General features: G+C 40.0%; 1 protein-coding gene across 1 annotated transcript in view; it reads right to left on the bottom strand.

Moving 5' to 3' along the window:
• The window catches only part of RNF212B (ring finger protein 212B), a 54519-nt gene that overhangs the window by 1386 nt on the left and 40455 nt on the right, over window positions 1-12678 (bottom strand). The window contains exons 8-15 of the mRNA XM_005895468.2: window positions 12135-12163; window positions 11126-11172; window positions 10852-10894; window positions 10637-10697; window positions 10236-10284; window positions 1999-2038; window positions 1599-1699; window positions 837-898 (exon numbers count right to left, since the gene is read on the bottom strand). Coding sequence (XP_005895530.1) covers window positions 837-898; window positions 1599-1699; window positions 1999-2038; window positions 10236-10284; window positions 10637-10697; window positions 10852-10894; window positions 11126-11172; window positions 12135-12163 — 432 coding nt within the window. The remainder of the gene's footprint in view (window positions 1-836; window positions 899-1598; window positions 1700-1998; window positions 2039-10235; window positions 10285-10636; window positions 10698-10851; window positions 10895-11125; window positions 11173-12134; window positions 12164-12678) is intronic.

Below are 12678 nucleotides of genomic sequence, written 5' to 3' on the forward strand. Positions count from 1 at the left end.
ATGTTATTTCCCCCAGTGTTGCCTTTTAAGGCTTAGACCCTAATTTCTTGCTGATGAAAATAAAGGGCATTTTGAAGTCTGAGAGCAAAATATTTACCTACCTTTAGTAGGTCACCAGGAGCTTGGTCTAAATATTCTCAAAAACCCAAGACTTAAAAGTAAACTTAGAGCTCCTTACAAACCGTTCTTCTTGTTCCCATGCCCTTTTCCTTTTGTTTTCTGGATCAGAATCATAGTTTCACAAATTTACAAAACATTATTCTAGTTCTCTCTGGAGAAATGAAAATGGCTTTCCCTAGTTCATTCAGTATCTCTATCCAAAAGATATATTCCACTGAAAATCTTTATCTGTGAAACTTTGGTGAATGTTATTTGTGTTAGCATACTTATTAGGTTCACCATGGCCAAGACCTCTCAGTTTAAAGCCTTGCAGTAAGGAATCCACCTGACAATGCTGGAGACAAAGGTTCGATCCCTGGGTCAGGAAGATCCCCTGGAGAAGGAAATGGCAACCCACTCCAGTGCTCTTACCTGGGAAATCCCAAGGACAGAGGAGCCTGGCAGTCTACAGTTCATGGGGTCGCAAAGAGCCAAACATGACCTAGCGACTAAACAACAACTGTGTGACCTAATTTTTAAACCCCAAACCAGGAGGCTACTCTGACAGTAGAATAGAATCTTTGAAACTTAAGACCACTCTGAAAAATTACCACACTTGAAATCTACCTCCCTCTTCACTGGTTACATTTTATGACCTTAACAAGACACCAGAATGAGGCGTTTAGTGTGCAGGCCTAACTGAGGTTTTCATGTGCGGACAAGTTAGACTGGCTCACCTGTAGGACTGGTAGCTGGAAACTAGGAAGGCTCTCCAGTGTGGTTCTGTTCTGCCTCTGACCTTAAGGATGGAATGGGATGATGAAAGATAACTTCCTGGGGTATTTCCTCAGTATTGTTATTGATGGATCAGGTTAAATAAGTGGTTCTTAATCTGTAGTACACTACTCAGGAGAGAAAAGGCTGTTAGCTAAGTAACTCAAGAGGTGAGTTATAATGCCCATTATTTTCCTTTGAGGATGGGGTATTGACATGGAGGTCTGAGATTTGAATTTAACTATGAATAGAAAGACGTAAAGACAATATCAAGATTTTGGTGAGCTATGGAAGGTGACAGACCCTTATCGCAAGGACTGGTAGCAAAAGTATCTTGGAAAACATGAGAAAAAAGATGCTGGTTTATCATTTTCACTGAGCACTAGCTCCCAGCAGTGTTCCAACATAGGGATCTCAAAAGCAACAGAAAAAAAAAAAAAGCCAGTTTAATATTACAGGCAAATCTTCTGGTTAAATATTATAGCAGACTGGTATAAGGGATAAGATGAGTGAAAATTAGGCACAATCCAAAGCCTGCCTTCACAATCCAAAGTGAAGGAAATGGTCTTAAAGAAAATTAAGGAGTACAACTTGAGACAATGCTTTTCCAGGGTCTAGAATAGCATGTAAAAAAATCTCAACTTCTTTTCACCTTGAAATCGTCATTTTAGTATATATGTCAATAGTTGAAGCATCACTTCTTTAGGAATGTTAAATTAACTTACCTGAATTATTAGGGGTGAAGACTCTTGTGTGACCTGAATCCCCACTATTTAGAGACGGTCTGAAAGCAAAGACCCCCTGTCCAGAGGAGGCAGATGAAGCTCTAAAGAGGGGAAACAAGAGCATCAACAGAAAAAAGGAAAAGTTAAAGTAAAAGGCATGTGTAAAGGAAGAGCCTACACATTTAAGCCATAGAGGAAATAAATCCCCTGCTTGCAACTGAGAATACAAATAAATAATTTAGATGTGTATTAGACACAGTACTATTCAATCTTCTCTTTTGTTTACAAGGTAGATTATAAATTTCAGTATTACAGGTCAGTGGAGATAATAACTCCAGAGCTGCCGGCAGAATGTCAGTGGGAACAGATCTCAAGTGAAAGGAAACACACTGTTACTTACCTATAAGATAGGCTGTGAGTAGAAGCTGGTGAAGGCGTTACTGGAAAGCATAAAAACGAGTCTGTGAGATAATCCATGAACTGAGAAGAGATACAGATATTCTGGGGCCCAGGGCAAAGGAACTAGGGATCAAAGATTTTCAGCATGTATGTTTGGCTTTGAGGCTAAAGGCAAGTGAAAAAGCCCACAGATCACCTAGCAGCAGATCACTATGAAACTGTCTTTTCCCTTTCATGAGTTTGTAGGCCAGGATCATGAGCACACTGCCCTGATGTGCTCCAATGTATCTGTGCTTTGATTTCCCCTCTAAGTTGAAGATTACCAGAAAGAATGTCTAAACACAATGTGTCGTTAAATTGGTGACATCAGTAAAAATGGCAGAGTAAGGACGTCCACAGGGTCTCTCCATAAAAGGAATGAGAAATCTGGCAAAAATTGTCAGAGTGGACTTTTTTCAGAATTCTGGAAATTAACAAGTGGTTTTTAACAATCTGGGTAAAGTTTATTCCAGAAAAATAACTGAATGTGAGTAAGAACAGTGAGCTTTGTGACATTTTAACTTGCCCTAGTCCCACTTTTCCCTGTCCAGCTCAGTGGAAGCATTGAAAACCAACAGTCTGGCCACCATCATAGGAGATGGAATGGGGTCAGAACTCTTTCAAAGCCTCATCCCAGAAAACTGTCATTACTTCACCTGTCTAGCAGTTCACTGGAAGACTTCACTTGCAAGGCTGCCTTTATTTGACCTGACTTGGTGCCAAACTGGCGTGCTGTAGTCCATGAGGTCGTAAAGAGTTTATGACTTAGCAACCGAACCGCAACAAAGTGCCAAACTCACCAGGACTTGGAGCTTAGAGTTCATCGAGCGGGAAAAGCCTTTTCCCCACGAGTGTTTGTTGCAAACAATTAGAGGCATTTGTTTAGGCTGCCTGAGTTGACTATCAATTAGAACAAATAAAAGGCTAATCAAAAAGCATCAAAAGAAAAGCTATGGGAATGAGTTATCTTCAGGGACTTTGAAAAGGAACAACAGGTTCTTGGGAATCAAGGCCATGTGCACAGGGCTATACGCATGCTCAGGAAAGACCTAAAAAGACCCTAAGCTGTCATCTTGGGCTTACGTAGAGGTCACACAAGCAGAAAGGGAAGGCTGTGGCACAGGAGTCAACTGCCTGAGTGTTGAAAGTGCACTTCAATATACAGTCCTTTAGCACACACTGAGAGATTCATTGGTATCAGGTGTTTAAAGAAATCTCTGTCCAATCATTAGCTGACCACTAAGTTAACTGAAAAGAGACTTCAGTGGCCACATATGACAAAGAAAACAGATTTTATAGAATTAGTTTTAGAAAGTCACTAAACAAACAATGACAAACAACAACAACAAACTTTGGGAGGGGAGGAAGTATCTGATTCTTAGGGTTGCCATGTTATATTACTTAGCTGTCTGCTGCTGCTGCTAGGTTGCTTCAGTCGTGTCCGACTCTGTGCGACTCCATAGACAGCAGCCCACTAGGCTCCCGCGTCCCTGGGATTCTCCAGGCAAGAACACTGGAGTGGGTTGCCATTTCCTTCTCCAATGCATTAAAGTGAAAAGTTTAAGTGAAGTCGCTCAGTCATGTCCGACTCTTAGCGACCCCATGGACTGCAGCCCACCAGGCTCCTCCATCCATGGGATTCTCCAGGCAAGAGTACTGGAGTGGGGTGCCATTGCCTTCTATTTAGCTGTCTAGGTTTCAACAATTATAAGGCATGAGAGAAACAAGAAAGTAGAACCTATATAAAGTAAAGGAAAAAAGCTGTAGAAACTGTCTTTGAGGAAGCCTAGATACATTAGGTGGAGAAGGCAACAGCAACCTACTCCAGTACTCTTGCCTAGGAAATCCCATGGACAGAGGAGCCTGGTAGGCTGCAGTCCATGGGGTTGCTAAGAGTCAGACACAACTGAGCGGCTTCATTTTCACTTTCATGGACTGAAGAAGGAAATGGCAACCCACTCCAGTGTGCCATCTATGGGGTCGCACAGAGTCGGACACGACTGAAGCAACTTAGCAGCAGCAGATACATTAGGAGGGCATGGCAATCCACTCCAGTATTCTTGCCTGGAGAATCCCATGGACAGAGGAGCTTGGTGGGCTACAGTCCATAGGGCTGCAAAGAGTTGGACACAACTGAAGTGACTTAGCACACACATGCATGCACACACAGATACATTAGACTTTTAAGAGAAAGCCTTTAAACCAACTATTTTAAACATATTCAAATAACTAAAGAAAACCATGTCTAGAGCACTAAATGAAAGTATGACAATGGTCTCACCAAATAGAGAATACTAAGTAAATATAAATTCTGGAATTAATAAGTTAACTAAAATGTAAACTGCACTACAGATATGAGCAGGCATAAGAAAGAATCAGCAAATTTGAAGATAAATCAATTGAGATTATCCAGTTTGAGGAAGAGAAATAAAAAGGAATGACAAATAATGAACAGAGCCTCAGAGAACTTGATGAAATACCATCAAGCATACCAGCACAAACAAATGGGAGTTCCAAAAGGAAAACAGAGAGGACAAGGGGCAGAGAGAATTATCTGAAGATATAAGGGCTGACAACTTCCCAAAATGATGAAAATATTAATCTATGCATCCAAGAAGCTCAATAAATCCCAAAGATGATAAATCAAAGAGATCCATACCTGGATGCATCATAAACTGTTGAAAGCTAAAGACAAAAAAAAAAAAAGAAGAAAGAGGAACCTTGAAAGCAGCAAAAGAGAAGCCATTTATCACATGCAAGGGATTCTCAATAAAACTGGCACTGATTTCTCTTCAGAAACCACGGAGGCCAGAACACAGGAGGATAACATATTCAAAATGCTAAATGAAACAATGTCAACCAAAAGTTTTAAATCCAGCAAAACTATCTTTCAAAAATGAAGGAGAAATTAAGATACTCCTTGATAATGGATAAAACAACTAGACAAGTTCAGCAAGAAAATAGAAGATTTAAACAACATTGTAAGGACTTTCCTGGTGGTCCAGTGGTTAAAAATCTGCTCTCCAATGCAGGGGAAACAAGTTTGATCCCTGATCAGAGAACTAAGATCCCACATGCTGTGGGGCAGCTAAGCCCATGTGTTAAAACTGCAGAGCCTACACTCTGGAGCCCAAGCCACAACCAGAGAGAAACCACAATGAAAGATCCTGCATGCCACAACACAGCTAAGATCTGTTGCAGCCAAACAAATAAATATTTTTTAAAACACAACAACACTATATACCAACTAAATTAACAGACATCTATAGAACACTCCATCCAACAACAGCAGAATATACACTCTTTTCTGTACCTGTACCTGGAACACCACTTGTACCTGGAACATTCCCCAGGATACACAATGCTTTAGGCCATACAGTTAAATGGATCGAAATCATACAAAATATGTTGTCCAACAACAGTGAAATGAAATTAAGATAAAAAACAGGAGGAAATTTGGGAAATTAACAATTATATGGATAATCAACACTGCTAAATAACTAATGGGTCAAAGAAAAAAAAAATCACAGAAGTTAGAAAATACTTTGAGATGAATGAAAACAAAAACACAATATACTAAACCTTGAAAGATTCAGTGAAAGCAGTGCTCAGAGTGAAACATAACTGTAATCATCTATATTAAAAAAGTAGATCTCAAGTCAACAATGAAACCTTCCACTTTAAGAAACAAGAAGAACTAAACCCAAAAGCAGAAGCAAAGAAAAAGATTAGAGCAGAAATAAAGGAAATAGAGAATAGAAAAATAATAGAGAAAAATCAAGACAACCAAAAGTTGGTTCTTTGAAATGATCAACAAAATTCACTAATCCTGGGGGGGTAATGGAGGGATAAATTAGGAGGCTGGGACTAACATATACACACTACTATGTATGCTGCTGCTGCTGCTAAGTCGCTTCATTCGTGTCTGACTCTGTGTGACCCCATAGACGGCAGCCCACCAGGCTTCCCTGTCCCTTGGATTCTCCAGGCAAGAATACTGGAGTGGGTTGCCATTTCCTTCTCCAATGCATGAAAGTAAAAAGTGAAAGTGAAGCTGCTCAGTCGTGTCCGACTCTTAGCGACCCCATGGACTGCAGCCTTCCAGGCTCCTCCATCCATGGATTTTCCTATGTATAGTTAGTTAAAATAGATTACCAACAAGGACCTACTGTATAGCACAGGGAACTATACTCATATTATACAATAACCTAAATGGAAAAGAATCTGAAATATATATACATATATCGCTGTGCTGTAAACCTCAAACTTACATGATATTATAAATCAACTATAGTTCAATAACAAATTTTTAAAACTCTTAGAGTTGTTTAAAACATTTGACTAATCTTTAGCCGGTTGTCCAAGAAAAAAAGATAGCCTTAAATAACTAAAATCAGGAATAAAAGAGAGTATTACTAACTTGACAGAAATAGGCTAAAATACCTACTCTTCAAAGGGGTGAGTATGAAAGAATCAGAGGAAGACTATTTGGTGAATTTCAAAAATGGCTATTTCAGGAAGAGATCTGTGAATTTAAAAATTGCCTCTTGGGAAAGAAAGGGAAATCCTCTCTGATAAGTATTCTCTATGGACTGACTAATGTCTTAAAAAACAGTAGTAAGAATACTAGTTCTAAGGGGAAAGAGACAAGAAATTAAGTTGGAGTTTTGCAGAGTATTTCTTCTCTGCAATATTTTTACGTCTGATCACATGGACCACAGCCTTGTCTAACTCAATGAAACTAAGCCACGCCATGTGGGACCACCCAAGACAGCCGGGTCATGGTGGAGAGGTCTGACAGAATGTGGTCCACTGGAGAAGGGAATGGCAAACCACTTCAGTATTCTTGCCTTGAGAACCCCATGAACAGTATGAAAAGGCAAAAAGATAGGATACTGAAAGAGGAACTCCCCAGGTCAGTAGGTGCCCAATATGCTACTGGAGATCAGTGGAGAAATAACTCCAGAAAGAATGAAGGGATGGAGCCAAAGCAAAAAGAATACCCAGCTGTGGATGTGACTGGTGATAGAAGCAAGGTCCGATGCTGTAAACAGCAATATTGCATAGGAACCTGGAATGTCAAGTCCATGAATCAAGACAAATTGGAAGTGGTCAAACAAGAGATGGCAAGATTGAATGTTGACATTCTAGGAAGCAGCGAACTGAAATGGACTGGAATGGGTGAATTTAACTCAGATGACCATTATATCTACCACTGCGGGCAGGTATCCCTCAGAAGAAATGGAGTAGCCATCATGGTCAACAAAAGAGTCCGAAATGCAGTACTTGGATGCAATCTCAAAAATGACAGAATGATCTCTGTTCATTTCAAAAGCAAACCATTCAATATCACGGTAATCCAAGTCTATGCCCCAACCAGTAACACTGAAGAAGCTGAAGTTGAATGGTTCTATGAAGACCTACAAGACCTTTTACAACTAACACCCAAAAAAGATGTCCTTTTCATTATAAGGGACTGGAATGCAAAAGTAGGAAGTCAAGAAACACCAAGAGTAACATGCAAATTTAGCTTTGGAGTACAGAATGAAGCAGGGCAAAGGCTAATAGAGTTTTGCCAAGAGAACATACTGGTCATAGCAAACACTCTCTTCCAACAACACAGGAGAAGACTCTATACATGGACATCACCAGATGGCCAACACTGAAATCAGATTGATTATATTCTTTGTAGCCAAAGATAGAGAAGCTCTATACAGTCAGCAAAAACAAGACCGGGAGCTGACTGCAGCTCAGATTATGAACTCCTTATTGCCAAATTCAGACTTAAATTGAAGAAAGTAGGGAAAACCACTAGACCATTTAGGTATGACCTAAAACAAATCCCTTATGAGTATACAGTGGAAGTGTGAAATAGATTTAAGGGACTAGATCTGATAGACAGAGTGCCTGATGAACTATGGACTGAGGTTCGTGACATTGTACAGGAGACAGGGATCAAGACCATCTCCAAGAAAAAGAAATGCAAAAAAGCAAAATGGCTGTCTGAGGAGGCCTTACAAATAGCTATGAAAAAAAGCAAAACCAAAGGAGAAAAGGAAAGATATACCCATTTGAATGCAGAGTTCCAGAGAATAGCAAGGAGAGATAAGAAAGCCTTCCTCAGCAATCAATGAAAATAGAGGGAAAGAATAGAATGGGAAAGACTAGAGATCTCTTCAAGAAAATTAGAGATACCAAGGGAACATTTCATGCAAAGATGGGCTCAATAAAGGACAGAAAAGGTATGGACCTAACAGAACCAGAAGATATTAAGAAGAGATGGCAAGAATACACAGAAGAACTATACAAAAAAGATCGTCACAACCCAGATAATCACGATGGTGTGATCACTTACCTAGAGCCAGATATGGGCCTTAGGAAGCATCACTATGAACAAAGGTAGTGGAGGTGATGGAATTCCAGTTGAGCTATTTCAAATCCAGGAAAATGATGCTGTGAAAGTGCTGCACTCAATATGTCAGCAAATTTGGAAATCTCAGCAGTGGCCACAGGACAGGAAAAGGTCAGTTTTCATTCCAATCCCAAAGAAAGGCAATGCCAAAGAATGCTCAAACTACCGCACAATTGCACTCATCTCACATGCTAGTAAAGTAATGCTCAAAATTCTCCAAGCCAGGCTTCAGCAATATGTGAACCGTGAACTTCCAGATGTTCAAGCTGGTTTTAGAAAAGGCAGTGGAACCAGAGATCAAATTGCCAACATCTGCTGGATCATCGAAACAGCAAGAGAGTTCCAGAAAAATATCTATTTCTGCTTTATTGACTATGCCAAAGCCTTTGACTGTGTGAATCACAATAAACTGTGGAAAATTCTGAAAGAGATGTGAATACCAGACCACCTGAACTGCCTCTTGAGAAACCTGTATGCAGGTCAGGAAGCAACAGTTAGAACTGGACATGGAACAGCAGACTGGTTCCAAATAGGAAAAGGAGTATGTCAAGGCTGTATATTGTCACCCTGCTTATTTAACTTCTATGCAGAGTACATCATGAGAAACGCTGGGCTGGAAGAAGCACAGGCTGGAATCAAGATTGCCGGGAGAAATATCAATAACCTCAGATATGCAGATGACACCACCCTTATGGCAGAAAGTGAAGAAGAACTAAAAAGCCTCTGGATGAAAGTGAAAGAGGAGAGTGAAAAAGTTGGCTTAAAGCTCAACATTCAGAAAACTAAGATCATGGTATCAGGTCCCGTCACTTCATGGCAAATAGATGGGGAGACAGTGAAAACAGTGGCTGAGTTTATTTTTGGGGCCTCACTGTAGATGGTGATTGCAGCCATGAAATTAAAAGACACTTACTCCTTGGAAGGAAAGTTTTGACCAACCTATGACCAACCTAGACAGCATATTAAAAAGCAGAGACATAGTCTAGTCAAGGCTATTATTTTTCCAGTAGTCATGTATGGATGTGAGAGTTGGACTATAAAGAAAGCCGAGCGCTGGCTGAGCGCCGAAGAATTGATGCTCTTGAACTGTGGTGTTGGAGAAGACTCTTGAGAGATCCTTGAGAGATCCAACCAGTCCATCGTAAGGAAGATCATTCCTGGGTGTTCATTGGAAGACTGATGTTGAAGCTGAAACTCCAATACTTCGGCCACCTGATATGAAGAGCTGACTCATTGGAAATGACCCCGATGTTGGGAAAGATTGAGGGCAGGAGGAGAAGGGGACGACAGAGGAGGAGATGGTTGGATGGTATCACCAACTCAATGGACATAGGTTTGGGGAGACTCCGGGAGTTGGTGATGGACAGGGAGATCTGGCGTGCTGCAGTTCATGGAGTCTCAAAGAGTCGGACATGACTGAGCAACTGAACTGAATTGAAGAAGCCAGATACTCTTCAGGCTAACGTAATTGACATCTAGTTAATCTTCTTTTAGCTCTAACTTCTACTGCCATCTTGTGGCAATTAAAAAAAACCCAAAGTCAATTACTCAAAAGTTCTGTCTCCTGACCAGAGGGTTTCAAATACTTCCTATTACTCAAGTTTCAATTTTCTCCTTATCAGTTTGAGAACAGAAATATTATTCAAAAGTAGTGTCTGGATACCTGGGATCACTGTATAGAGAAAAAGGAAGTAAAATGGCATTATATTATGCACAGAAAACCCAAAATCTGCTGGTAGTTTTACAGAATATGTTGGTTTCTGAAAACTTTTTTCTCCCCCTCTTACCAGTAAAAGAATCCCTCGGAGTGCTCCTTCCCTGAAGACCTCTGGCTCCCTGAGGGAAAAATAACAGGAAATAGATCCTGATTCTCTGGCTTCCATATTTCATGCTACATATACATTGAAGAATATGTTGTTCTCCCAGAGTGGGTAGTGCACAAGTCCAAGAAAGACCCACATTTTAATCCTTCCAAAATGAACATGATGGACACTGTTAATGTGGTCCACTATTTTCACCTCTATTCATTCCAAGCTATGAATCAGGTCTGCTTCTAATATCAGGTCTGCATTGCGAAAAGAGAGACAATTCATGCCAAAACCAATCGGTTTAATATTCTTGCTTTAATCTTGGCTTTCATTTAGCATTAGAAATCTCAGTCTGGAAAGACAATGTAAACATTACTTACTTGTCCCAAGTTACTAAAGCCAGCCATTCTATAAGGGGTAGACTCCACTGAGGAGGACCGACTGTATGAAGTGAAACAAAAACGAAAAGCAAATAAAGCTGGTATTAAACCTTTATAAAGTCTCCTCAGTCCCTATCTCAGCCACATCTAGGCATTTCTTTCATCTTCCATCTTCTGCCAACAGTTTTAATGTTTCTGTGTAGCTTTCTACTCACCTGACCACTTGGCTACTATGCTGAGAAATGGGTCGTGGAGTAACTAAAAGGGAATAAAACAGAGGATGAAAAGTTGCCATTAATGGTGTGCCCTCTTTTGCATAGCCTGTCTGTTGCAAGTTAGTATCTGCGAGTTTGGCCTTTCCATATCATATATAATAGGAAAATCACACTATACTTTCTGAGAGGAAAGCATCTTCCTTATGGTTCATAGTTTATGAAAAAGGATATTTATTTATCTCACGCTTATATTTGGGCAAAACATGGTCTCTACCTGACTGAGATGGAGACGTGATGCCCACTGGTCGAGGTGTGTTTAACCTGCAAGGAAGAAAAAAAACAAAGGCAGTTCTAATCTCTGTAAGCAGAACTTAGTGCCTGCCACCTTAGAGGATCAATCACACCATTTATTTATAAAAATAATAGCCTCCTCCCTGAGCATGGTGGAAGCAAGTTTTCCATATGGGTCTCCTTGGCTCTCCAATTCCCTAAATGAAATCTTCTCCACTTCTCTATTCCCCGTAATAGAAGTTCTGAAGTCCTTTCATCCTTCCCTTAGTGCTTTACCAGATACTCTCAACTTTACGTACATCTATCCACCCATTTACACATCCACCATTCCCTCACTCCCTCCATCCCCTCTTCCATCTATCTACAAGCATTTATTTAGTGCTCATGTATCTTAGATCCTGAGGTTACAAAGATAACTAGAATGTGGTTTGTTTTTGAGAGGCTTAGTGGGAAGGCAATAAAAAAGCAACGTTAAATGTAATAATGGGTGTATTAGAAGTACAGAGTATGCTAGAACATTAGACTTTAGCTTCTGTGAATCAATGGCCATGCTTTTTTAATCCATCAATACAGAGCTGATACTAAAAATATTTAATGATTGGTAGGGTACAGACATTTATAATTAGAAAAATTGGTGATGTACACCCAGCACCTAACACGGTACATCACAAAGAATAGGCAATTAATGAATATTTATTGAATAAATGAATAATAGAACATCTAACTCTGCCTAATAGTCTTGACAGAGGAAATGACACATGAGTTGAATTTTGAAGGATGAGTAGAATTTCATAAGATGACGGTCAAGGGTGAGCACTGCATTCAAGATTTTACGTCAGTGCTTTTCAGTGAGTAACTCTTTCATGGTTAAGTGAAAGATAAATTCATAAACCATTTCCTCCACCTCAGAGCCCACATAAGAGTTAGAGCCAAGTGTCAAGAAAGGATAGATATTTTCAAAGAGGGAAGCTATGGCGCCTGATAAAACTGACCTGCTTCCTTGGTACCAACTTGGAGATTCCTGTAGGTGAAAAAAATGGGGGTGAAGGAAGCTTTAGCTCAAGAGTCCCCATCAATGGATCTTACTTGTCAGATAACTAAGCTGCAATGTCTTCTAGTTGTGGTTACTAAGATTTCCAATAGAAGAAAACAGCTGCAGTGTTTCCTTAGAAACACTTAGCTTTAGGGGAAGAAAATTTTAGTCTCTCTTCACAAAAACATATTGGGAATCCTGAAGACTGATATACATGGAGAAATATAGAGAATCTATGGAGAGAGAAAGGAAAATATAAGAGAAAGATCAAAAGGCATGCTATATAAACACAAAGAACACTCTTGGGAAGAGAGAAATGTCTAGGAAATAGAGTTTGATGGAGAAGAAGGGTTCTGAGTGCCTTGGGATTCTTGAAGAGAAATTTTAAGTTACAACAGATAACTCTTCTGTAAAAGAGCTTCCCCATGTGCCATGTCATGATTCATTGATGTTCAAGAATGGGTTACCACTGTGCTAAATTTTGTCCTCTCATCCCTTCAAGG

The sequence above is a fragment of the Bos mutus genome, chromosome 10 (genome assembly GCF_027580195.1).
Source record: "Bos mutus isolate GX-2022 chromosome 10, NWIPB_WYAK_1.1, whole genome shotgun sequence".
In the NCBI taxonomy this organism is placed as follows: domain Eukaryota; kingdom Metazoa; phylum Chordata; class Mammalia; order Artiodactyla; family Bovidae; genus Bos; species Bos mutus.